At 51.9% G+C, this 25,748-nt stretch overlaps 1 protein-coding gene across 5 annotated transcripts in view; it reads right to left on the bottom strand.

Annotated features, from left to right (window-relative positions):
* The window catches only part of ZNF362 (zinc finger protein 362), a 37,376-nt gene extending 12,681 nt beyond the window's left edge, over positions 1-24,695 (bottom strand). Inside the window, exons 1-6 of one of the 5 annotated variants that reach the window (XM_036227413.1) lie at positions 24,413-24,695; positions 11,143-11,268; positions 5,939-6,002; positions 5,547-5,793; positions 2,136-2,457; positions 1,152-1,376 (exon numbers count right to left, since the gene is read on the bottom strand). In XM_036227413.1, the coding sequence (XP_036083306.1) occupies positions 1,152-1,376; positions 2,136-2,457; positions 5,547-5,793; positions 5,939-6,002; positions 11,143-11,180 (896 nt within the window). In that variant the 5' untranslated portion in view covers positions 11,181-11,268; positions 24,413-24,695. Of the gene's footprint in view, positions 1-1,151; positions 1,377-2,135; positions 2,458-5,546; positions 5,794-5,938; positions 6,003-6,648; positions 20,844-21,975; positions 24,216-24,412 lie in introns of those variants that run through there. The other 4 variants (XM_036227339.1, XM_016150524.2, XM_036227188.1 and 1 more) reach the window with 4 other exon arrangements.
* Positions 24,696-25,748: the final 1,053 nt, after the last annotated feature.

Genomic DNA, 25,748 nt, shown 5'->3' with positions numbered 1-25,748 from the left:
CCCGAAGTCCGAGAAACAGACAAAACATGTTGCGCCCTGGGATAAGGCACACGAAGACAGCAGAGATAAATAATTGACAAAAAGACAAATAAAAAACTGAGTCTTCTGAAGGAAACATCGGTCTAGCATTCGTCCCCAAAATGGAGAAAACCTTGAGCACTTTCTGTAAGTTACAAACTCCACAGCAAAAACAATTTTATCCTTGACTTTTACAATGCTGATACTGGCGAACACATAGCAATGCTTACAGACATGACAGTCACCCCGGGAGAAAAATGCTGTGTTTTTTCTCCTCTGAAGAGTTGAACTGCGATCCTGGTAACCATTTATTTTCTTTAAATCCCCATGGTATTTTTATTTGGTGGGTCAGTCTTTCAGATGTCTGTATTCCCCACAAAAACTTTTCTTTCCTTAAAGCACTTATATCTCTGAGTCTCCCCGTTCACACACTGGACCAGACCATAAGCCCCACAAAGGCATGAGTTTTTGTCTGTTTTGTTCATTGCTGTATTCCCAGTACCCAGAATCACATTTGGTTTATATAAGAAGCTCTATAACTATCTATTAAATGGATGACTTGTATACCTTATAAAAAGCCAGTTCTATCTATTCCATAAATATTGAACAAATGCCTAGATGTCTATGATACACAATGGAAAATGAAAGAAATGGAGGAGACCAAGTCCTGGCCTTCAAGAGGTCCCAATATATTGGGGGTGGTGGGCAAATAAGCAGGCAAGGACAAGACAGCCTACCACTTCTGTGATGGGGACCACAGGGCCTGTGGAACCAGCTCAGGGGGCCAGGGAGGACTTCTTGGAGGAAGCTGGACTGAGAGATGGATAGGAGAGGACCAGAGAAACAGGGTAGATGGAGAGGGTGTTTCAGGTAAAGGACACAGCATGTTCAAAGACCTGCAGATGAGAAACAGTGGGAAGGGTGGTGCAGTAGTGAGAGCTGAGGCTGGTGAGGTCCACGGAGGCCGTATCATAAAAGGCCTCAAATGCTAAGCAAAGGAATTTGGGCTTGACCCTGAGGGCAATGAGCATCTAGAGAAGGTCCTCGCCCCTCCTTGCACCAGGCCCATGCACAGGCACAGGTGCTGAGCTGAAAAGGGGCTACAGGATGGCCACGCCAGGCAGGCCACTCACCTGGTGTGCTGCTGGAGGTGGGAGAGCTGTCGGAAGGACTTATCACAGTAGGAGCAGTGGTAGGGCTTGACGCCCAGGTGGATGCGCAGATGCTGGGCCAGGTAGGAGGCGTTGGCAAAGGACTTGGAGCAGTGCGGGCACTTGTGGGGCTTGGCCTCTGTGTGTGACTTGGAGTGGATCTGCATCTCGGACTTGGTGAAAAAGGTCAGCGGGCATACCTTACACCTGTGGGGCAAGAGGCAGGTTCACACCTGGGAAGATCCCTGCACCCCCTGCCCGTATAGCTCAGGGATGCTTTCTGCATCAAAGAGACCATAATCTGTGACAGAGATGTCCATGAGGAGTCCCAGGGACACAGGCCCACCTGAGAAAGGCAGGGGGCAGGTTCCCAGCCTGGACAACTTCCAATCTGGAGGAGAAATCTCTTCCACCTGGGGGCACATTTCCAGTAGCCTAGGGAGCAGGTTCACACCTCACAGGGAAGAGGCTCCTTGACCCTGGTGAAAGGTCACACAGGGCCACACCCCACAGTTCCGGGGGAGGGGCTCTGACACCAGGAGTAAGTAGTTTTCAACCAGGCTGCACCTTAGAATGATCGGGGGAGCTCTTAAGAAAGGCTGACACCTGGCCCTCACATCCCCCTAACAAATTAAATCAGAATTTTTGGAGGCATGTTCCTGGTATTGGCACTTTTTGAATGCTCCCCAGGTGATTCTAATGTTCAGGGTGGAGCACACTGTTTGAAGGGAGAAGGAAAGGGACTCCCGTGACCCCAGGCTGTGGTGGGGCAGCCCTCAGCTCTACAACCCCTCTAAAGGGATGTGGGCGCAGCTTGTCAGCAGACCCCACTCCCTGGTCCTCAGCCCCCACCCTCAGCCCCTGGGACCCCTCTTTCCAGCCCTCACTGCTGGGCTCCTGCGAGCAGCCGTTGATGCAAGCCTCTGCCCTAAGCCCACCTGGACCCCCTCCCGCTGAGACCCCCACCTGTATGTCTTGCCCTCCTTGGCAGTCTCGCCTGAGGCCAGGATGGGGTAGGGGACTACGAGGACAGGTGGGCCCCCTGGGTTCTCCGCCTTGATCTTTTTGCGGCCGCGCTCGGACTTGGGGGGGCCAAGCAGGCCGTGGCCCTGGATTGTCTTGATGGAGTCCAGGAGGGGGGGGCTGGTGATCCCTGAGATGAGGGTGGGGGACGAGGCGATGAGGCGGCTCTGGCTGGTGGTGGTGGGTGTGGACGGGGTGCTGGTACCCGTGCCCGCGCTGGACTCGGATGTGCTCACAGCCGGGGTCCGGGAGGAGAGCCCCAGACCTGCGAAGACATGGGGGTGGGGGCAGGGATGAGGGGCGGCTGCAGCGGCCAGAGCAACACCGGCCACCCCGCTGTGTGACTTTGGCAGGTTATCTGCCTTTCTTCTGAGCCTCCCCTTCCCTTTGTAAATTCCCCAGGGGTAACGAAATGAGAGCTTGTGTATGTGTAAGATGCCCCAGATACCTAAGGGCTAAAGAATTCGATAACAGGCACTTCAGAAATTATTCAAACCACAGAAAAAAAAAAACTGAGGCACAAAGATTTTCACCACTGTAGGATTTATAATAGTAAAAGTTAGAGGCAACCGAAATACGCAATATTAGGGAAAGATTCAATGAATTGCAATCGATCTCTTCTGCTGAACATTAAAAGAGTTATATTTGTAAAAAAATTCTAAGGCATATGTATGCACAGAGAAAGTCAGTAGGAGAAGGAGATATACCAAAATGTAACATAGATGGTAGAATTAGGAGTAATTAAAAAATATTTTTTTGGTTTAACTGTACTTTCTGATTGACAGTCAATTTTTTTTTTTACTTTTGTAATAAAAGTTAACTCTTAAAAATGAAGGAACTAGAAACATTTACAATATCAGGTTAAGGAAACAAAAAGATGAAAAATGGTATCTATCATGTGGTGAAAACTATGCTTTTTAAAAAAAGAAAACAAAATTCTGCGCATTGTAAAAGACAATATCCAGAGCTGGCGCAAGTATGGTTTGAGGCCCGCGTGCTGGTGAGAGTGTGCATTTTCAACTTCAATGGAGGGCTGTACGGCAATAACCATTAAAATGTTAAATGTATGTAACTTTTGACCAAGCAATTCTACTTCTAGAAATCACCCTAAAGAAATATTTGCCCATGAACACAAAGAATGTGTACATGGACCTTCCATACAAAATGGTAGTCAGACAAAACTGGACACGACCCGTTGGTCCTCAGTAGGGGCTGTATAGAGAGATGAGGTCCATCCCTTTTAGAGAGGACCAGGCAGCCATGACATGACAGAGAGAGAAAGCCAAAATGTGCCGTGGGGTGAAAAAGCAAATCGGACAATACGAACGACCTATCTGTTTCTTAAAAACACACACCCGAACTACGTGTATGTGGAGACAGCATGGTGTGTGTGTGTAAGTGCACAAAAATGGATCTGAGAAGAGACACACCAAAACTGCCTTGTGTGTAAAATGTGGTTCTCTCTAGGGAGGAAAAAATTATTGGTAAGGGAGATTTGCGTACTTTGTCTGTCTGATTCCATATTATTTAAATTTTTTACTAGATAAATTCATCCACTTCTGACATCTGTGATTAAGGGAAAATTACAGAGAAAATACATGAAAATGCTAACAAGGACTAGGACTAATTTTTTTCCTTTCGGCTTGTCTGCTGTTTCTAAATTTTCTATAATGACTATGTTCACCTTTATCGTGAAAAACGCACTAAACATGTTTATGATAGCATGGAGAGTAGGAAAAGCAAGTTAAAGTCATAGGCACAGCCCTACCACAAGCTCAGCAAAATACACACGTATATTAAAAAAACAAACAAAAACGATGAAAAAGGAATGAAATAGACCAAAAGGCTCTCTAAACTGCTGGGTTAGGAGCTGGGGATTATGAGTGATTTTTTTTTCTTAGTTTCCCTTTTTTCCAAATTTCCCTTAATATGCCTATATTACTTTTTTAATATTACTTTTATAATGAAAAAACAAATTTAATAAAATCATAATAACGGGGGAATGTGCAGAGTTGTGGCTGGAGCCTGGGGGAGGCTCACCCAGCACCGTAATTCTTAGGCATCTCTGAAAGGAGGAAGGAGGGGCAAGAGAGGCAGGGGTGAGCCAGGCAAGGAACAACGGCCCAGCCACAGTAGCCTCCAGGCTCTGAGGTGGGTATCAGGCATCCCCAGGCTTGTGACACCACACCAGAAAGTCCCCCTGGCACCCCAGCTTCAACTTACAAGATGGAGCTTATGATTCCCCCACCTCTCCTCTGATGGTTCCATCTCATTGGCAGTACCTGAGTCTCCCTCAACCCCTCCCCCCACACCTCACCCACGCAGCCAGTCTAGCACCCAGCCCTGTCCATTCTTCTCAACGTTACTCAGCTCTGTCCACTTTTCTCCACCCCCATTGCCTCGCCTAGGCCACCACCCTCTCCTACAGATCTCCCTGCCTCCATGCCTGTCTCCCATGAAGCCAGTTCCAACCTTGCGGCCAGACCCAGTTTTCTGACCCAAAGCTGAGCATTCACCTCCCTTTCTTAAAAACCTTCCATGGCTCCCCACTGCCCAAGGGTAAAGCCCAAAACAGGCAGCATGGCCCACAGGGCCCTTCACAATCTGGTGCGTGCTTCCTCTCCAGCCTCAGAACTGGGGAGAACAAGAGAGTTAGCAAATGGGCTCTGGAACCACGGTGCCTGCCTCTGCCTTTTCCTGGCTATGAAACTGTGCCTCAGTTTCATCATCTGTCAATCGAAGACATTAAAGTGAACACACAAAACTGCTGTTTTTGTTAAGTCAAAAACGGCCCACTGTGCAACCTAATACTAGTAGTACCAACCCCACAGCATGGCTGAGAGGAATAAAATGAATACTGGCAAACTTATACAGGAGCTCGACTGGAGCGAGCTGTCATTTGACTATCAGCATCTTGTACCTCCCCCGCCCCGACTGTCCTACTCTTGCTTTCTACACTCACTCTACACATGCTGGTTCCTCTTGCTGCTCCATTTCCCTAGTTAAGTGCCAAACTTTCCTTGCATATTGGCTCCTCCAAGGAAATCTTCCCTGTGTCCTTCCACCCCCAAGTCTGATCAGGGTTCTTCTCCGGATTCCTGAAGTTCTCTATGTTGACTTAACTTTCCTGAGGAGCCCCTGGTTGGGCCCTCCCCTCGTCCTGTCGATTTAGTGGGGTGGGCCCTCCAGGTACAGGGTTGGAGCACATCTGGTGGCTGTGGCTAGGCAGACTAGCCCCGCCACCCGAGCTCCCCCCCAGGCCCCACCCGCCCTGCCCTCACCAAGCCACGTGCCATCCTCGCCACGCCCCCCACCCAGGCAGGTCTCCGCCCCGCCCACCCGGCCCCATGGTACCTGTGACCGTGCTGGTGGCCGGCCGCGCGTGTAGCGCCACGTCGGGCTGCGGCACTGCCTGCGGGTGCAGCCCCGGCACCTGCTGCAGCTTGGGCAGCGACATGACCGCCTGGCTGCTCTCGGCCGGCGCCGGCGGCACCAACAGCGGCTGCTGCGACGAGGCCGACGTGGGCGGCAGGTGAGGTGGCCGGATCTTCTCCGCCATCAGCTGCTCCTTGATCTTGTTAATCAGGACCAGGTTGTCCAGCTGCGAATGAGCCGGAGAGGAGAGGGACTGAGGGGGCTTGGGCCATGCCTGGTCCCTTCCCTGCCCGGAAGCCGCAGACAAGCCCTGGGCAAAGCAAAACATCTCCAAGAGGGGGAGGGTGGCCGGAGGGACAATGCTGTCTTACCTGGCTAGGCATGGTGGGAGGAGGGGGCCAGAAGTAGGGGTTGTTAAATCGAGGCTCGGCCATTCTGTGGGGAGAGAGAGAGAGACTGTCACAGGGAAGAGGGCCCTCCCCACCAGCTAGGAGCTCCCAACGTCTGCCGCCGCCAAGTCTGGGCTAGTGTGTGGGATCCCTGCCCCTGTGAAGCCCTCACCCCGCAGCAGAGCAGGCCTCCTACCGGGGCTGGGGAACATCTCCAGGCTGAAAAGTCTGGAATTCAACATCTCCCTCAGTGGGCCCAGAGGACAAAGGTCACATCCAGACCGCAGAGCTCCCAGCACCCCGCACCCCCATCATCTGGAAGCTGGCAGACCAATCTCCATTCCCTAGAAGGGCCCCCAAGGACTCATGAATTCTGCACAGGAGTGCCCCCCCCCCCATCCTACCCCACTCATAGACAAACTGAGAAGTCAGTCTTGGGGCAACTTTGTAAATAGCCACAGAGCAGAGCCAACCCCGATCTCTGCCCTTCTTACCAATGATCTCTCTAGTGCAGACATCCTGTTAGAGCACCGGGGGCACAAGAACCTGGGTTGTCAGACACAGCCTTTCTGAAGGGCATTTTGGCAGGATGACTTACGAAGACCCAGACGATTACTGGTCTTTGACCCAAGAAACTGTACCTCTGGAAAGTTATCTTTAAGAAACAACCATGCCCGTAAACAACATTTTACCTACAAGAATGTGTCAGAACACTGTGCTTAAGAAGGGGGTTGAGGAGGCCTGAGTCTGGAGCAGTTTGGGGCTCTTCAGTAGAAGTGACCATCTTGACCGTCTGTCTGGTGCCTCTCATCTCACAAGTTCCACGGTAAACCTGTGCACTTAGAAAGCCTTTTCAACCAGGGAAGCATGGAGGGTGGGCCTTCAGAGTTATTTACGTCTTCCACAGGGTTCCAGTCTTCCTACACCCCCAGAGTAAGTCAAGATGCGGCTTACAGGGACCTTGTGGGCAAGGGGATTCTATTCAGTCTTGTTTCCTATCCAATTTCTATCATTCATGGCTCTCTTACAGAAATTAGTAACTAAATATCTAACTAGTATTGTTGCTTAAATGAAATCATTTATTTTGACAGTCGAGACCAAATGAAGTGTCTTAAATCTCTTTTCCTGGCCCTACAACCCTGAGAAGCCCCTACTGGACTTGCAGGCAGAGGGTTTCAGGGGATAAGGATATAATCTAATCTCAATACTTTAAGATCTTTTATATGAATTATCTTGTGATTTTTACCTGAGAAGTAGGCACAGAAAGTATTATAACTCTATACTATAGGTGAAAAAAACTGAGGCTTGAAGAGACCTGCCAAAGACCACAGGGCTACTAGGCTTCCAGAGTCAAGATTAGAAATCTGATATGCGCAAGTTGGTTCCTCTGGGAAATTTGCTTTGCAAACCCTCATCCTCAGTTGAGCAAATATCTATATGCAAATGACAATACCTATAATGCAAAATCCTTGCCTCTCACTTCCAGCCTGGGGATCAGAGCAACTGATTCTAGGGTGGCCAGGGGCAGCCTATGCCCTCTAAGAGCCCACCCACAAAACACCAAGCTGCCCTTCCCCTCTACCCATCCCTCACAGCCCCACACAAGAAGCACTTCCTGGGATTTCTTTCTCAGATTTCTTTAACAGTGAGGAGGCTGCCGTTTACCAGGTGCCTACCTGACGCCAGGCACACTGACACTGAAAGGCAGGTACTCTCATCATCTGCTTCTTACAACTGAGGGAACTGAAGTTCAAGGTGAAGTGGAGTGACTTGGTCAGGGTCGCACAGCAAGTAAGCAGAGAGCTGAGATTCCCACTCTGCACTCCCTGACTCCAAAGTCCAGCTCGTCAGTCCCTCAGCTGTTCAGGCCCAGAAGTTATTAATAACATGAGTTATATGACAGAATGGATAAATAAAGGAATAATCATCAGAATTATTTTAAAGACTACCCCACACAATTATCTAGCACTGCCGACACTTTACAAAGCTCTTCCGTACCCCCCGGCATTCTGACCAGAGCCCGGAAAGCAGGAAGAAATTATCACCTCCATTTCACAGAGGAAGAAACCAGGGCACCAGAAGGGAAGCACTTTGCTCCACGCCACACAGATGGGGAAACAGGAGGGAGTGCTGTGTGCTATAATGTTGGGCCTCGGCCATCTGAGTTTCCTCATCTGTAAAATGGGGTGATACATCCTGGCCCAGGACTCTGCCCACTGCACCCAGCTGTTCCTCAGATAGCTCTGCAGGAGCTGTCCTCTCCTCTTCAGTCCAATGCCAAGTTCAGGCTTTCCAAAGCCCTACCCCGGTTAACAAAGGTATGGGGAAGAGAGTGGCTTGCCTAGGGTCTCATAGTTGAACAGAGCATCTTCTCTGACATTTATCAGGCCCCTGGCCAGGCAGGGACCGCCCCTTACCCTGGTTGGGAAAACAGGCCCACAAAAGGGAAGAGTCTACCTTGGGTCACTGAATCTGATTTGCACAGCTTCTGTCTAATGTCTGTATCCTTCTCTGGCTCATCTCAAATAATTTAATGATTCACTTAGGTACCCTGGCCCTGGTGTAGGGAAGGTGGGCAAGGGGGAACACTTGCTGAACTCCTATTGCGTGTGAGGCACACCACTAGGTGTGCACCAAGAATATCTCATATGTGCCCCGTAACAGGTCTGGGAGGTGGTTGGTGTCTACCATGCAACCCCAGGACCTGCATGATATTGGGGAGCCATAGCAAGGGGGCGCGGGGTTGAGGTGGCCAGGGCCAGGCTAAATCGCTCACACCTTGTCTTGAGGAAAGAGTTTTTAAGCAGGAGAGGCGACTGATCAGTTGTGTGTTAAGGACAGGGAGATGACGCAGAGGGCATTCCTGGCAGAGGCAACGGTTTGAGCAGAGGCATTGAGCTCTGACAGTACAAGGCAGGGTGGGGACAGTAAGCAGCCACTCACCAACACCAAAGAGCTGGAGAGTGGTGAGGGGGTGAGAGACAGAGGCCAGTCCGCGGGGCCTTGAATGCCGTGCTAAGGTTTTGAGATGGAATGCTGGTGGCAAGAAGGCATCAGTCAGGTAGTGTGCTGGGCCAGGGGGACAAAGAAGCTAAGTGGACCAAGGGCGGAAGGAAAGGCCTGAGGACAGTACCTGGGGCAGAGGGGATGGGGGCAGAGGAGACCAGATGGGCCATGACTGAGTATCCATGCCCAGATGGACAGAGGAGACACACTGGTGGTTGGGCAGGACATGCAGACTGGACTTCAAGCCCCAGAGAGAAGCCTAGGTTCTGTGCTGTGATCCCCGAGATCCACAGCCCTGATCCTTGCGGTGGACAAGCAAGCTGCCATTTTGTTTTGCTCTAAAAGGGGAAGAAATTTGGATGGATGGGTGAACGAAACACCCTATAGAGCTGCCTCTGAAAACAGCATCCTGATGGCAGCTGGCCCATCCACCCATGCATCCATCTGTCTATCAATCCATCTATTCATTCATTCTAGATACACTTTATGGGTCAAACAGAAGTCCAGTGCTGGGGAACCTGGGGTAAACGAAGAGTCCTGCCCTCTGGGAGCCCCAACTAAGTGGAGGAAGCAGACAAGTGACCCACAAGCTTCTGCAAAAAAGAACTTTCACCTATGAAATCTACTACATGCCCCCAAGGACCTCCACGTGGTCAAAGTCAACGGGGCACCTTCCAGTCCTATCCTCCATGGCCTCTCTGCCACCTAGGCCCTTTGGGAAGATATATGTGCCATAACCCCTAGGTCCCTCATCTTCTCAGTCTCTTTCACAGCTTCCCCCACCCCCAAGTTGGGCTCCTCGGTTTAGGGCAGGAGCTTCCTCTCTCCCACTGGCCTCAGTTCCTGGGCGGCCCATCTAACCTAGGACTTTAAATACCAACCAACCTCCAAATTTGTCTGAAGCCAAGGCCTCTCCCTGGAGCCCCAGGCCTGGCTTCCAGCTGCCTCGCTAACACATTCCTCTGGCTGTCTCATGGGCTGCTCAGACTCAGCGAGTCTAAGCTGGACTTGGTCTTCTCCTAAGACAGTATCTCCCCTAGCCATCCTGACTCCAGGTGGGCATCCCCATCTGCCCAGATGCTCCTGCCACAGACACACATTGATCCACAGCACATCCCCTCCCACCCCTCTCGGCTCAGATCCACCACCAGCCACGTTCTCAGGACTCCCACTCCTGTCCACAAGTCCTAGCTACAGTCACCTCACTTGGCCTATGGAACAGCCTGCTTTGCTTGAAGCCCAATGCACCTGGATTCAAATCTTGGCTCCAACTCACCGGCTGTGTGATCTTGGGCAAGTCACTTACTCCTGTCCCCCAAATAAGGGATGAGCATCCCAGAGCCAGGGACCTGACCCAAGGTAGAAAGAAAAGATCAGGGAGGACTTCCCAGGGGAGGTGATGCCTGCTTTGGGTCTTAAAGGATGAGTGGGAGTTAGCCCGGCAAAGAAGGAGTGGGAAGCATTCCTGACAGGAGACCCAGAGGTGAGAAGCAGCACAGCACGTGAGTGGGGCTAAGCATTCCAGTGTAGTCTAGGAGCCATCAGCCAGCGCTAGACCCATACGGTCGATTCCTGAATCCTAGGCCTGGAGTCTGGACTTGAAGCAGTGGGTGATAGGATGGAACCTGTGATTTAAAAAGACCCCTGACTGCTGAGTGTAGACAGGTCTGGAGAAGCCAAAAGTGGAGGCTGTGGGAGGTCATCTATTAGGAAGCCCCTAGGGAATGGAGGTGAGAGGCAGAGACAGCACCTGGGCCAGGCGGGAGAGGGGTCAAGGAGGCCTGGCTATTTGGTTAGAGCTGGAGGCCAAGGAGGCGTGCAAGCTGCCCCAATGCTGTGGCCTGGGAGGCCCTCTGGATATCAGTGTGGACACACGTGGCCACAGGAACATGCAGACAAACAGCACCAAACTCAGACGCACATGACACACAGACTGTAGATGGAGAGACATGGATAGATGGGGACACAGCAACTCCCACGAGCAGGAACCCACAGCCACCAGAACACGGAGTCACAGGTGGATGTTGTTAAAAGTGGGTGAGCATGCACGGCCCTCAGTACGGACCCAGCGGGAGGCAGTAAGGGGTGCTCAGGGGAGCTGGGATGAACACAATGGCTTAAACCCCCGAAGAACAAACCCCTCATTGACAGATTTCAACCTGGAATCACAGGCTGCTTACCTAGAGTGTCCTTTCCCACTTGGTGAACTTCTACTCATCCTTCAAGACCCAGCTCAAGTGTTCCCTCTTCTACGGAGCTTTCCCTGAACCCCCAGTCAGTCACTTCCTCTGTGTTCCCAACAGCACCTTGTATATGAGAATAACAATAACAATAATAATAATAAAAAAATGGCAGCTACCATTGATTTCAACACATATTATGTGCCAGGCACTGTGCTGAGGATGTCATGTGTCATGTCATGGAATCTTCCCAATGACCTTGTGAAATGTGCATTTAACAGAAGAGGAAACGGCAGCTCAGAGAAGTTGACCAACTTGCCCAAGACACACAGCTCGTGATGGAGTTAGGATACCACCCAGCACTACAGGGCCAATCATACCTTGATGCTTCCCTGGGTGACTTCCTCATCAGACTATGAGCACTTCTCAGGTAGGCCTGGTGCTCGTTCACCTCTGCTATTCTAGCATCTAGTCCAAGGGGATCTCAGAAACTCCTTGTTGAATGAAAAAGTACAATAATATTGACTACCTTTTCTTGAGCACTTACAATGGGCCAGGAACTGTGTCAGGACATTTTACAGCCATTATTTGACTGTTGCACTAGACCTATCACATATAAGGAAACTGAGGTCCAGAGAGGTTTAGTAATTTGTCTGAGGTCACAGAACCCACTCTGTTTTTGAAACTAGGTCTATCCATCACCCTGTCCCAGGAGGGCAGCCTCTGAGGACAGTCTAGCAAACTCCACAAAGGGGCACTGGGGGAGGGACACAGCAGAAGGGGTACACCAGGTGCCAGGGAGGCCCTGCCACCCAGGGAGAGGCCTAGACAAACAGACACAAAGACAATGGCCAGCCCAGGGTGGAATGTGACTAGCCTTGCCCAGCGCAGGGCAGGGGGATGTGGTTAAGCGACTTATGTGCCACCACCATTCCCAGCCTATCCCACAGACATTACAAAATGAGATGTGCCCAGACCTCGTGGCCACAGAGCAAATGGGAGGAAGCAGGACCCAAAACTGTCCGGACACTATGATTACAAGGAGGCAAAAATAAAAACCTGCGTCAGAAAAAGCAAGCGGCAGGGAACCACGCCCAGAGGGAGGCTGGGAGTGCTGGGGGAGGCGGCTGGAGCTGATCTGGTTTTTCGTCTTTGTTTCTCTGATTTCCAGATTCTCTGTAATGTCGTTCAGTTGTTTTTATAATCAAAACAATAAACTTAGTTTAAAAAAAAAAAAAAAGAAAAGAGAGAGAGGAAGAGAAGGAGGCAGGGAGGGAAGGAGGGGAGGGAGAGAGGGTGGTAAAGGGCTGTGGATGGGGGAGGAATAAACGGAGGGTCTGGAGGCATGAAGGAGCAGGGGGAGGTCGAGGTCGGCTAGTGGCGGGCGCTCAATGGACCACTGCTTGCCAGGCCCCACAGAGTTCCCATCTTCCCGGCACATATCCTGGGTAGGGGAAGATGACATTAAACCTGCACTTTGAAGCTGGTTGGGATTCCACCAGGTGGCGAAAGAAGAGTATGTCCACCACGTGCCCTGCTCCGGTCCAGCTATCGCAAGAATTTGCTCACGGGCTTCCCCACATCCCTCATTCCAGTCAGTCTCCTACTGTAGTCACTCTGAGATTTCTAAAATATAAATCAGATCACAACACTCCCCTGCTTAGGAACTTAGAACCTTCCATGGCTCCCTACTTCCCTCCAGACAAGGTCTAGACTCTTTAGGTCTTACACGTTCAGACCCTGCTGACAACTTTGGCCTCCTTAGTTGTTCCAGCTTTATACTCCACCTGTGCCTGCCAAAGGGAGAGCTCCCCCCTGCTCTCCTTCCCTTCTCACTTCCTCACCTTTGATCAGGCTGCCTCCTCTCCCTGGAACCCTCTGTCCTCCCCGTTTCATTGGTTAACTTCAATTTCTTCCTCGGGGCCCCAGCTTACAGACTATTTCCTTGAAAGCATGCTGGGACTGCTCGACCTCCACCTCCCACTATGTTGGGTGCCTCTCCTCTCTGATCTCTTGGTGGCCTGCATTTCTATCATCAGACACATATCGCTGTTTTCTGCCTGATTTCTCAACCCTCTCTGCTGTTGGGCAGAACCATGGCTGAAGGAGTATACCACTTACCTTTTAAGCCCCACACAGTTCCTGATAAATGTCTGAATGAATTAAATGGTCTAGGAGGAGAGAACTGAACGTGTCATGGCCCGGACAGAAGAAAGTTCCTTTCTCCTCCGAGTTCCTTCCATCTACCCTATCACTATATTATCTCCTGTGTCACTGTTTCCCACTTCTTATATCTAAGCCCTATCTTCTTAATTTATCTGAAAAGGGGCTATGTACTTAATACCCAAAGAAAGTTAACAGCTAATAAACACAGAAAATGGTCTGCCTTCCCAGCAGTGAAAATTAAAAGGCTTCACCTGTTAAAATAGCGAAAAAATAAGAAAATGATAATACCCAATGCAGGCGAGGAAATGGTGAAATTGGCACTCCCGTTATTGCTGGGAGTGTAAGTTGAAGCAATCATTTCTGAAGAAAATCTAGTCTAAAAATTTTCATTTCCTGGCCTAGAGATCCCATTCTTGGTCATCTGTCCCTAGAATATACCCTAAATATAGACAAAGAACTATGCACAAAGCTGTTAGCTTCAGAGGTTTCTTACAATAGCAAAAACCTCAAACATTCATAATTTTAAACAACAGGGAGATGGCCCTGTGAAACATGATAAATAGTGACATAGTCTACAGTCATTAATAATAGCACTATTTACTGGCATTGTAATGACTCGTTTAACACATCAAACTTAAAAGGAACTGAGGCACAGAGAAATTAGGTAAAACTTGCTCAAAGTCAAGTAGTCTGTCTGATCTGAACCCAGAAAGTCAGGTTCCAAAGCCCGTACTTTCTACCCTGACACTGGATCCATTAGAAAGAAGTATTAAAACCCCCCTGCAGGTGTTTAGAAAATAACCTGTGATGTGACATTAGTAGGGGGCAGAGGAAAGGAAGACTACATGTTAGAGCAATGACATCTATACAAAATCTAGGTGCTGCGAGAAAAGAGGGGAAGGAAACACCAAAATGCTAATGTGGTAGTCTTCTCTGACTTTTGTAGGGTGGCTATGTGATTTTTACTTAAATAATAGTCTTAATAAAACTAAAGTTTCAGCAAGTTTTGGCCAAGCAAGACACCTCAAGCTGCCCACAGCCCCACTAAGATTCTGGCCTCTGGCCCTGCAGGTTTACCCAGGAGGAGAGAGGGGGTCAGAGAGGCCAGGGCTCACTCAGTCCCAGTGAGCCTTGTACTTTACCCCAGACCCCAGCCAGGAGCACAGTCAGGGACCCCTGCTCCTGTGTGAGGGCTTCAGGGAGGAGGACCAGAGCAAACACAGGAAAGCCTGCCCAGATCGCTCACTCTCCAGCATAAGTCCTTCTTGTGTTCCCATCACTTTGGGGTACAGTTCAGGCCCCATGCCCAGCATGGAACCCAGGGGCCTTGGCCAAGGAGGCCCTGCTGGCCACATGCATCTCAACAGGTAGCTCCCCACCTCCAGCCTCACCACACTACCTACAGGTTCCTCCAAAATTAGTTGTTTTCTCATGCCACTGTGCCTTTGCATAGGCTATGCCCTTCCATCTAGAGACCATCTCACCCAGCTGAAACCCTGCCAGGTTCCCATAAGCCATTAAAACTCAGCTCAATGTCTGCCTTGGGAAACCTTCCTGATTGCTGCCTCCTCCCAAGGCTATATTTGCAGCTTTTCTGCTGAACTCCCACAGCTGCCTGGGCTTCCCCCACCAAAGCGCTGATTCCATCGTCCCAGAATTGCCTGGTTACTTATCTGCCCAGTCCTGACGTAGCGGGAAGCTCCCCAAGAGGAGCTTGGGTCTGGATCTTGAGTACAACCCCATACTCCGACTCAGACCCATAGCTCACTGGACTCTTTCTTTGGGTCCTCCTTTGGCTAAAGGTTCCTTTCTGACCCTCTCCTCAACAGAAATTGGGCCACCCTGCTATATACATCCATTGCCCTTACATGCTCCGTACCCTACCTTTGCATCTCACCTGTAAATACTCCTTCCAGCCCTGACCCACAAGAACAGAGCCACTACTGCAGGACCAGAGCCAAGTGCTAGCCACACAGTAGGTGCTCAAGTGCCTAGTTCACACTTTACTGAGAGAATCAATGAGAGGATAGGGTCTGTCCTGTGAGCCTTAAAGACTAAGAAGTTGGACAGGAGAGAGAGGAGAGGAAGAGCATTCTGAGCAGAGGAGTAGCATATGCCAAGGTATGGAAAGCTGCTACCTTCCTAGGATAGCAAAGGGGTCTCAAACACGCTCAGATAGGCAACAAGTTACTGCTGAGATGTGGCTAGGCTAGGGGGTGGGGTGCTCCTAGGAAGATGAGCCCATCCCACTGAGGGATGAAGAGCTCATGAAGGTGGGACTTCCTGATGGGGAATAAGGGAGGACTCAGGAGAGAGATGCCAGGAACAGGCAGGTGAAGTGGAAAGAACTGCATGTGCAAAGGCCCAGAGGCGAGAAAGCACACAGCATCACGTATGGTCTGCTATGGAAACAAACTGCAGAACTTTGCTGGGGAAAGAGGAAATGGAGGCCAAGGCAGTTCATAAAGGGCTGAGTTCCAGGCTAAGATGCTTGGATGGGGGACAAGGAGCATTCTGAGCAAAGGAGTAGCATGTGCCAAGGTAGGGAAAACTGCTGCCTTCCTAGGATAGCAAAGGGGTCTCAAATACGCTCAGATAGGCAACAAGTTACTGAGCAGGGGAAGGCCATGGTCAGGTTTTTCAATGGAAAGGTCATTAAGGAGCCAGAAAGATGGCCTCCAAGAGACGAGCAGGAGATGGTCTAGGAGAGACAAGCCGAGGTTTCCCATCTTCCCAGTGCCCTTAAGATCCCCCTGTGCTCCAAGGTTTCCTCCCACGACCCCTGGGACCTCCATGTGCCTCACTCCATGCAGCCCAGAGCCCTAAGCCCCAGCTGCTGTACCCCACCCATCCCCAAGACCCAGGCCAGTCTTGGAAGCTTGCTCCTGAGAACTTCCTGTGAGGAACAGACTCCCGAGGGTCCTGGATCCGATTAAGCCGGGTTTCTGCAGCTCTCTGGGGTTGGGAAGGGCTGTTTCCCATTGCGATGGTGGGGCTGATCAGGGCAGGAGCGGAGCTGCTGTCTGTGCCCTGCTCAATGGGAGCTAGGGTGCTCCGCCTTTCTCTTCCTGTCTCCCTCATCCCACCACTGGCCACCCAGGGCAGTGACCTCCTCTGGGAGTCTCAATGCCCTCGTTTAGAAAATGGCCATGACATTCCTTTCACAGCTGAGATAACGTTCTGCAGGCTTTGAACACATGTCCTTCTCTATTTCCATTTCCCCCAAGGACCCCCAGGTCCCATCCCCACAGGGAACGCCTTCTGCCACTGTAAAATGACAATAACAACAACAATAATAGTTACCGAGCACTTCTTTTGTTTCAGGTGTTAGTAGATGTTTTACAAGCATGTCTCACTCAGGCTCCTAATGACCCTGTCAGGTAGATGCTGTGAACTTTTCAAAATAAATACATTCAGAAAGATGCTTAGAACATAAATGAACAGATTAATGACTTATAAAGTCCACATCCAGGGTACCGAAGTAGCCTCTACCCCATGACCCTTCTCAATTGCAGACCCCTCACATCTTCCAAAGGTCCCACCCTTCTGGCTTCCATGTTCATCTCTTCCTTGTTTGGGGTCAGAAAAGTGTGTAACCTGCCCAAAGTCTCAACAAAGTGTGTAACCTGCCCAAAGTGGAACCCTCTGCTGTCAGCCGGCTGTGTGACCTTTAGCAAGTCCGTTTCCTCTCTGGAACCTTCATTCCTTCCTTTACAAAGCAGATTCAACTAAATCACAGCCTGGCTCCCAGTACACTCTGAGGGGCAGTGTGGCAACTAAGGGGTCAACAGTACACAAGACGGTGTGGGTCAAAGCCCCAGAGACTGTTAGCAAACTGGGGACGATAATGTTATCTCCACAGTATTGCTGTGAATGAGTTAATATGTATAAAAGTCTTTAGAAGAGTGCCTGGTACACAGTAAGGACTCCATGTTAGCAACCACTGTTGTTATGAGGTTCTCCAAGTCATAAAGGAGCCTTTCCCAACAGTCAAAGATCCGCATGGAAATCTGACCAAGCAGTGCTGTTACCTGTGCTGAGGGGCGGGGAGAACGGCAGTTCCGGGAGCCTCTCAGGACCCACAGGGGGTGCCCTGCTGACATGCAGAGCCAAGTCTGGGATTACTCGAAGCTGAAGAGCCAGCTGTTTGCTAAACCTCATCTGTGGGCTGGCTCCCAGGAACTTCATGACAGGTCCTAGGGGCCATAGTTCAGGAACCCCTGGCAGGTGGTCACAGCCTGTTCTCACGCTGTATCTCTGGACCCCTGAAGCAGGCAGGATGTGGGGCATGTCAGACATGGCTCAGGCCTCAGGTGGAGGCCAACAGACAGAGTGGCCCCTGAGCAGGGCAAGGCAGCAAAGGGAGGGTTGGGCTGGGCAGGGATGGGAGTGGGGAGCACCTGGGATGGGCATATGGGGAGGGGTGAAGAGGTCAGGGAAGGCCGACTACTGGCCCTGCCAGATCAGGCCCTGCCCACCTCCAGGTCTCTCGCTAGGGTCTACCTTCTCCATGCTTCTTAACTTCCCACCTCAGGGCCTCTGCCCAGGCCACACCCTCTGCCTGGAATGCCCTCAGCTGGGCAACTTCTGGCCAGTTATCACTTCTGCCCAGAAACACCTCTCCCCTATACATACCATTACCATTCCTCATTACAGTAAATCTAGGAGCATGAAGCTATAGGGAAACTCTCATCACAGAAAAGTAGTTTCTTCCCAGCATTTACAAAAATCTACAAGCACATCCTCATTTTTGTGACCTTCTATTCGATGTCTGTCCTCTCCACCAGGGCAGGGACTATGTCAGTTTTCCTCACCTCTATCCCCAGCATCAAGCACATGGGCTGGCACATAGTAAATGCTCAAGAAATACTGCTGAATGAAGGCGGGAGATGGAAACAAGCTGCGCGCTCCACCACTGCAATCGGATCCAGGAAGGGTGTGTGCACACGCGAGTGCAAGAGTGCGCATGGGGGATCGTGTGCACAGTCCAGAATGTGAGGCTACATCCTCACAGGTATGAATGAATGGGTGCATGCAAAACGCACGTCCATGTAAAAACACACATGTGCATGAGCACACCTGCATATAGATGATAAACCTGACGTGTACCATGCATGTGAAAGTGCACGAGAAGGAGCAGGCATGCAGCTGTTTGCCATTTTCTGGGAGGGTGCACACAGGTATATGTGCATGTGTGCGTGATCCTGTGGGTGGCAGGAGTGTATGTGTGTGTTCCAGTGTGATGTGTTTGTATTGAGTGTGTGGATGCACACTCCAGCAGACATGCCTCCCAAACTCCTGGCTCCTGCAGGCCCAGTTTGGGCCATCTCTGGTGGTGTCTCTGAAATAGCAGGACAGCCCCCCAAATGGGAAAAGGCGGGGGAGTAGGGTCAAAGGTCGTAGTGGAATGGCTGATAGTGTAAATATATAAGAGTGTGTGTGAGTGCATCTGAGCAATGTACCCACCCCTGCCAGGCATCCCCCATTAATCCCAGAACCTGAAATGGTTAGATTGTCCCCTTCAAGGAGCATGACACCTTTGCCAAACTCAGAGAAGGACTGAGATGGTAGTGACCCTCCCCAAAGAAATTCTGTGGCCACACAGATGAGGGAGAGACAAGGCAGGACACTTTGGGCCCCAGAGCCAAATCCCTGGGCCTTCCCCCAACACATTATCCACTTAAGACACTACTCATTCTATTCCCCAAATCCTACCCAACTTCCAAAGCCACCCCAATCCCAAGTGTCAAGAAGCCGTTCCCAAGCCACTTCCACCATGCCACATCCACTTCCTCAATCCCACCCAAACGGCGGGCAAGGCACTGGGCCCTCGTACAGGCCTGAGCATCGTGGAGCTGAGGATTGGTGCTACCGAGGCAACAGCTCTCCCAGCGAGGCCTGTTCCTGCCTTCAAACCCCAGGCACACACTATGGCAGAATAAGGCCTACTCCTCTCTCCCTTCCCACTTACGTTTCCACAATGGGCAAAATAAGGTTCGACTGGATCAGCTGTAAGGTTTACCTCTTTCCAATTAGTGCATGACCTGAGACCTTAGATGGTTCTTCAAGAATGGAGAACACAAACATCAGATACAGACTTTCTTGAGGCTACTATGGAGAGATACTGTCCTCTTTCCCTAAGTATACTGAACCTGTCAAGTACCCTGGAACAAGTGCCTAGCAGAGATAGGAGCTCAACATGTATTCTTTGTATACACCATTCATTCATTCATTCATTCATTCAACTCCAAGGCTGCCTGCCCTCAAGGAGCTCACAACCCGGTGGGGAGAAAGAGGCTACTAAAGTCAGAAACCTCCATGGTCAAAAGCCCTGGGAAACCGTAACACTCATGTCACTTCCCACGCGTTATTCACAGGAGAGGTGCAGCACTGGCCACTGTATAAGAAAATCTTTCCAGCAATGACAACTGTTTGACAGGGGAGACTGGGGCTCATGGTAAAGAAGAAGTCCCACCACCACCGCTCTAGCAGAGGTTAGAGGCCCTTCTGTCAAGGATGTGGGAAGGGGATTGGGATTCTAAGGAGGAGCCCCAGGGTGCTAGGTTCAAACCCCACAATGTCCCTGATGCTCCATAGACCTAATCTCTCTGTGCCTCGATTTTCTCATCTGTAAAATGAACATAATAACAACAAGGATTCAATATGTTAACATTTATAAAGTCTTTTGTAACATGGCCTGACACAAAGTAAGCACTCCGTGCTGCTAAATAGGTAAGGCAGTGAGAGTCCCCTTTGTAAGATTCTAAATCCCAGATCAGATCCTATAAACATTCCAAGTGTCAAAGGTTCTGAGATGGAAAACTTCTCAATGTTAGGGTTCTGAGATTGGGAGAGACTGGGATTCTTAGATCCCATGATTTAATCATCTCATTATTTCCTAACAAGAGCCCAGAGCCTCCCAGGGGAGGAGAGGACAAAGCTCGGTGTCACTTCATCTCCCAGGAGCTGCCAGGGCTGCTTGCTACATCTGGGCTCCCTAGCATTTCCTCACCTCCACTATAGCTCCAGCCACAATGCTGGAACCACCTGCCTGCTCGCCTGCATGAGGTTTAAGCATGCTCCAGCAGTGTAGACAGACATGAAGTGCAAACAAACAAATGAGAAAATTTTGGCTCCTGATAAGAGCTTCAGAAAAAAATAAAAGAGGTTGACATGACCACGAGTGACAGTAAGAAGCTATTACAGAGTAGGTGGGCTGGGAGCCCCTCTGAGGAGGTGGCATTTGAATCAAAACCTGTAAAACAAGAAGGTACCAGCCATGCAAACATTTAGGGAAAAGCACTCCAGGTCAGGGATGTGCAAAGGCCCTGCCAACAGGCTTTGTAAATTCAAGGTACAAAAAGAAGTCACTGTAGCTGGAGGTGGTGAGACTGGGAGGTGCTTCAGGGGAGCTGAGGTTGAAGGATGGACACGTCTAAACCACGAAGGACCTGCAGTCCTATATTCCTTTGTAGGACTTTGGATTTTTGTTCTTTGAAATGCCTAGGAAACATTAAAAGAGTTTCGGCAGGGGAATGACATGACAAAGCGGGTCTTTTCAGGGTCCCTAGAGCATATGGCTCATTCTGAGAAACACCATGGTTTTCAAAATCAAGGTGGGGTCTAGACCGGTAACCAACAATCCTTATAATTCAGTTGGTGCACGGTGAACTCCTATCACATGTCTGGCAGGGCTGGGAGACACTGCAGGCACTCTTGTTGTCACTTCCAACAACCCATGAGATTCACAGAGAGTATTTCATCTTAAAGATCAAGAAACCGAGGGCCAGAGAGGGGAAGAATGCGCCCAAAGTCACAGAAGCCATGCACCACACTGTGCAAACTGTAAAGTTCAATTCACAAATGAGACTTGGTCCCAGGGGTAGTCTGTGAAACTCTTTTGGTATTTTTAAACCTCCTCTTCTTTAAGATACCTTCCCTAGAGACTCATGGAGACACCCACAAATAATTCCCTGGCTAGTGCTATATACACCTGCACTCTCACACCTTTTTCTCTGTTGGCTTTGGAGCCCCAAATGACTGCACTTGTATCTCCCATGGCTGTTCAACCTGGGCTAGGTATGCAGGGGATTAGATAGATAGAAAGACAGATGAATGGATGGATGGACAAATAGACAGATGGACAATGGGTAGGCGACTGAAATAACTAACCAATAAACTAAAAAATGTACATTGAAAGAATAAAGGAATGGTCTAGCAAATCAATAAATGAATAAACTAATGGATGGCAGAATTACAGGTGAAGGAATGATTCTTACTTTACAGAGAGGCAGGGCAGGGAAGTACCTGCCCAGGGAAGGCCTGGGGCCAGGCTAGCTTCAGGCCCAGTTCACATCTCACCCACACACCGGCTCCCTCTCTACCTGGGGCCATCTTGCCTCCATTCCCCAAGGCCACAGACAGTCTATTCCTCATCCCCTTGGATAAATCCATGTCTCCACCAAGCGTTGGCCATTACAGAGCCCACAGCCCCATCACCACTAGCACCACCAGCACCATGGCTCTCCTGAGCCCAGTGGAGCCTGGCAGTGGGCAGAGTGGTTCACTTTCCCTCCGAGTGTCTCACAAAAGGAGGGAGACAGGAGACCAGGGCTCTGGTCCTAGTTGGAATCCAAAGTTTTGGGTGACTTCAAACCAGTGACTTACCCTCTGAACCCAGATGGCTTCTCAGGGACTTTTCTGCTCTGACATTCCATATGGGTTGGGCATCTAGATTTTTACACAGTCACTGAGCCAGCAGAATATGAGATATCAAAACCTCGAAGGTGGGAAAGAATCTTGTCCACAACACCAAAGTCCACCTAAAAAATACACAGCCCCTCCCCAAAAGGAACCTGGAAGCCTTCCTCTGCCACTGCTCAACTTCTCAAAGCCTCAGTTTCTTAAATTTTTAAATTAGGTTCTATATCCCCATCTTGACAATTTCACCCCACCGGGTTTCTACGAAGGCCTGATGTGACAAAGACCACACACTACAATATACAAACTGTAAAGTTCCATCCACTCAGGAAGTAGTGTGAGGGGGCGGGATGGTGAAGGGAGATATCCTGTCCCATTCTAGTTCAGTTCTGTCTAAAACGACTCTCCCAGGGGTCAGTCACATCCAGAGAACAGTACAGAGGGCCTAGAAATGGGAGTCTGAACATCTGGGTCCCTGATTCAGCTCTAACTGGCAGTGTGACTTTGGGCAAGTCTCTTCCTTTCTCTGGATTTGTTTCTCCATCTGATAAAACACTGGCTTGGTGCCCTCTGACCCAGGCATGCCAAGTTCTACATCCCTGAATCCTTAAACCTCAACCTTCAACCCCTGACTCTGCCCTCAGGGAACTCACACTGCCCTGGGGAGCCAGGACAAGACCAGGTGAGACTAGAAGGGTCTCTCCTCCAGGACACGCTGAAGCAGGGGCCAGACATGCTCAGGGTCCTCCCAGGACAAATGCTTTTCCAACAGAGTTAGACCATGCTCAGTGTGCCCAGGTGTCTCAGACAGGACCGGCCACCTCAGACCTGGCCTTCAGAAACCCTGTGCAGCTTGAAAGCCAACAGACCCTGACCTGTCCAGCAAGATACTTCAGAAACTTCATTGAAGTCCAAAACTGCCTCCAACAGAGGAGCCTCCGGGGTGCTGGCAGGGGTGGCAGAAAGGGATAGGAGCCACAACAGGTGAGAGGTTCAGACGACCCCCACTAGCAAACCAGCAGAGTCTCCCCCACGGGATTTCTCCTGCCCCTCCCCTCAGACAGAAACCACTGAGGCTGCCCACCTGCACACGGCCAAGAGCCCACACCCTTGGGCATCCACCACCAAATGCCACCTCCTGGGGCCAGGAGGCCCACCAGGTTAGGGAAGGGGTTCGCCAACTGCCAACCAAGCACACTGGCCCGAGGGCAGCTCGGCGTTCAGGGCAGGATTCCCAACTACAAGGGGGACCCCAGCCACCCACGAAGGAGGCAGGTCCACTCCCCACACTGCTCCGAAGGCAGAGTGCGGGAGGGCATGATTATTTTCTCATGCCAATGGTCTTAGTCGGAAACCCTGGGCTACTCTGAGCTCCTACTGCCAGCCCTATCCCCAAAATCTGAGAATATAGTGCCTTATAAGAACATTTTTATAGAGCCTCTTTCAAAAGACGTTTCCTGGTCCCCTCAAACCCGCTTCTTCAACCCTCCACATGCCACCCGCAGCTCTGAGGAAACCGGCAGTTAACTTTTTCCTAAAATTCCTGCAAAGGCGACTGACTGGGGGGAGAAATGGACCCCGATATCCTTTCGCAGTATTTCACCGCCTTCAAAAAAAAAAAAAAAGCTTAAAAAAAAAAAAAGAAAACTTTCGGAGTTAACTTTAAATTCCCAGCTCTCCCCCCCGAATCGCCCAGCGGCTTCCTTTTTTTTTTTTTTCTTTAAAGTGCAATTGCATTGTGTCTCACCTCCCCGAAAGGCTCGCGGCTCTCGCCAAAGAAAAGGAAAAAAAGCCAACCCTTCGGGTGCCCCCTCTGCTTCCAGCCGCCTCTCCCACATTCTCAGACAGTTTTATTAAAATTTTCAGACAAAAGAAAAACAAAAATGGCAGCCTGGCTTATTTTTAAAACAGGACAGGGACGCCATATTCTGCAGATCTGCAAAAAAAGGGAGAAATCCGGCACTGGCCGCTCCACCGGGCCGGCTGCAAAGTGCGCGAACCGCGCCGTTTGCGATCCGTTTATTTGCATTAAGCCCCATGAATCATTGTTTACCGGAGAATTGCAGCAGGTTTGAATAGCCCGGCTTAAGAAAACACACACATACACACACGCGCGCGCGCACACACACACACACACACGCACACACGCGCACACACACTCGGAGCAGACCCAGACATGCCGCCAGAGACACTTCCTACCCCGCGCGCCGCCGCCGCCGCTCCGGGCCGGGCCGCGGGCGCAGGCGGCCCCGGGCCCTCGGAGCGCCCGGCCCCTGCTGACAGCGCCCGCGCCCCGGCCCGTGCTCCCGCCCGCAACTCGGCGCAACTTTCCCGCGGGCGGGCGCTCGGACGGGCGCCCGCCGCCGCCGAGCCCGCTCCCCGCGCGCCCCGGGCCCGCACGGACCTGGCTGTGCTGGAGGCGGCTCCGGGACGCGGCCGCAGCCCCGCGCCCGGCCGCCCGAGCAGGGCCGGGCTGGGGCTCCGGCTTCGGGCTCCGGGCTCCGGCTCGGTGCGGAGCCGCGCGCAAACCTTCCGGGTCGCCTGCTGTTCACTTCTGGGTTCTGCAAGCGCCGAGGCGGCGGCGGCGGCGGCGGCGGCGGGAGGCTGGGTCTGCAGCGCCGCGCGGCCCCCCGTGCGCTCAGCGAGCCCCCGCGCCAGGCGCCCGGCTCCGGGGGGGCCGCGTCGGGCCCCCGCCTCTCCGGCTGCGTAGCCCGTCCGGCCCCGGGGGCTCCCGCGAGTGGGCAGCGCCGGGCGCGGGCGACGGCGCGCGAGGGGAGGGGGCCGGGCGGGGGGTAGGGGCGGGCCGCGCGCTGGGGGCCCCGCTCGGGCCCCGGGGCCTCGTCTCGCGCTCGCCGCTGCCGCCGCCGCCGCCGCCGCCTCGCAAAGTTGCGCGGCGCCCCCCGCCCGCCTCGCGCTGGAGGCAGAACCACAAAGGAACTCCTCGCCCCCCTCCGCCCGCCCGAGCCGCGCGGGGAGGGCACCGGCGCCCGGCCCTAGGCCAGCCCCTTCCCCAGCGTAGGGGCTCCCGGGGCCCCGGCGGCCGCGGCCATTGTCCCGCCCAGGCGGAGCCGCCGCCTCGCAGCCCCCTCCCCGGTGCTGGCGGCCTGGGGACCTGGGCCTGGCAGGCCACGGCTCCGACCAGGCCTACCCCGCGCGGGGCCGGTCTGCCCTTGGAGGGTATCCGTCGCAAGACCGCAGGCAGGAGGGGACCCCGGAATGGACCCCCACACCTGAGAACCAACGATCGTGCTCAAAATCCAGGCTTTTTTTTTTTTTTTAAACGAGGACATGGGGATGGGAGGGGGGGGCAGAAGTTTAGACAGGACAGCCCTCCCTCTGTAGGCTCCGGCCCTCCCTGTCCCTAGGCCCGAGCCCCCAAAGGGTGGGGTCGCCTGAGGCTGTCAGCGGCTCCTTTCGCAGAGTCTATCAGAGGTGGCACCGGCTGTCCCCAGTTCCAGACCTCAGAGCCATCTGTGTGTGACTCCTCCCGCCTCACCCTCCCCAGCCAATCAGTCACCAGGTCCTCCGGCTTCGGCCTCCCAGGCTGTGTCAGCTTCCAAACTTCACTTCTACCTGACGAGGCGGCCAGTCCCTGGATCCTTTCGCAGGCTCAGACTTCTGTGACACTCACTGCCACCCAGCCTCTGGGCCACGGTGAATTAAGGCTGGCCCTGCACCCAGTCTCCCGGGACAGACACATGCACTAACCATCACCTGCCAGTTTGTAAATAGTGATTGAG

Source organism: Rousettus aegyptiacus, unplaced genomic scaffold (genome assembly GCF_014176215.1).
Source record: "Rousettus aegyptiacus isolate mRouAeg1 unplaced genomic scaffold, mRouAeg1.p scaffold_m13_p_1, whole genome shotgun sequence".
NCBI classification, from domain to species: domain Eukaryota; kingdom Metazoa; phylum Chordata; class Mammalia; order Chiroptera; family Pteropodidae; genus Rousettus; species Rousettus aegyptiacus.
This window is presented reverse-complemented; position numbering and strand designations above follow the sequence as displayed.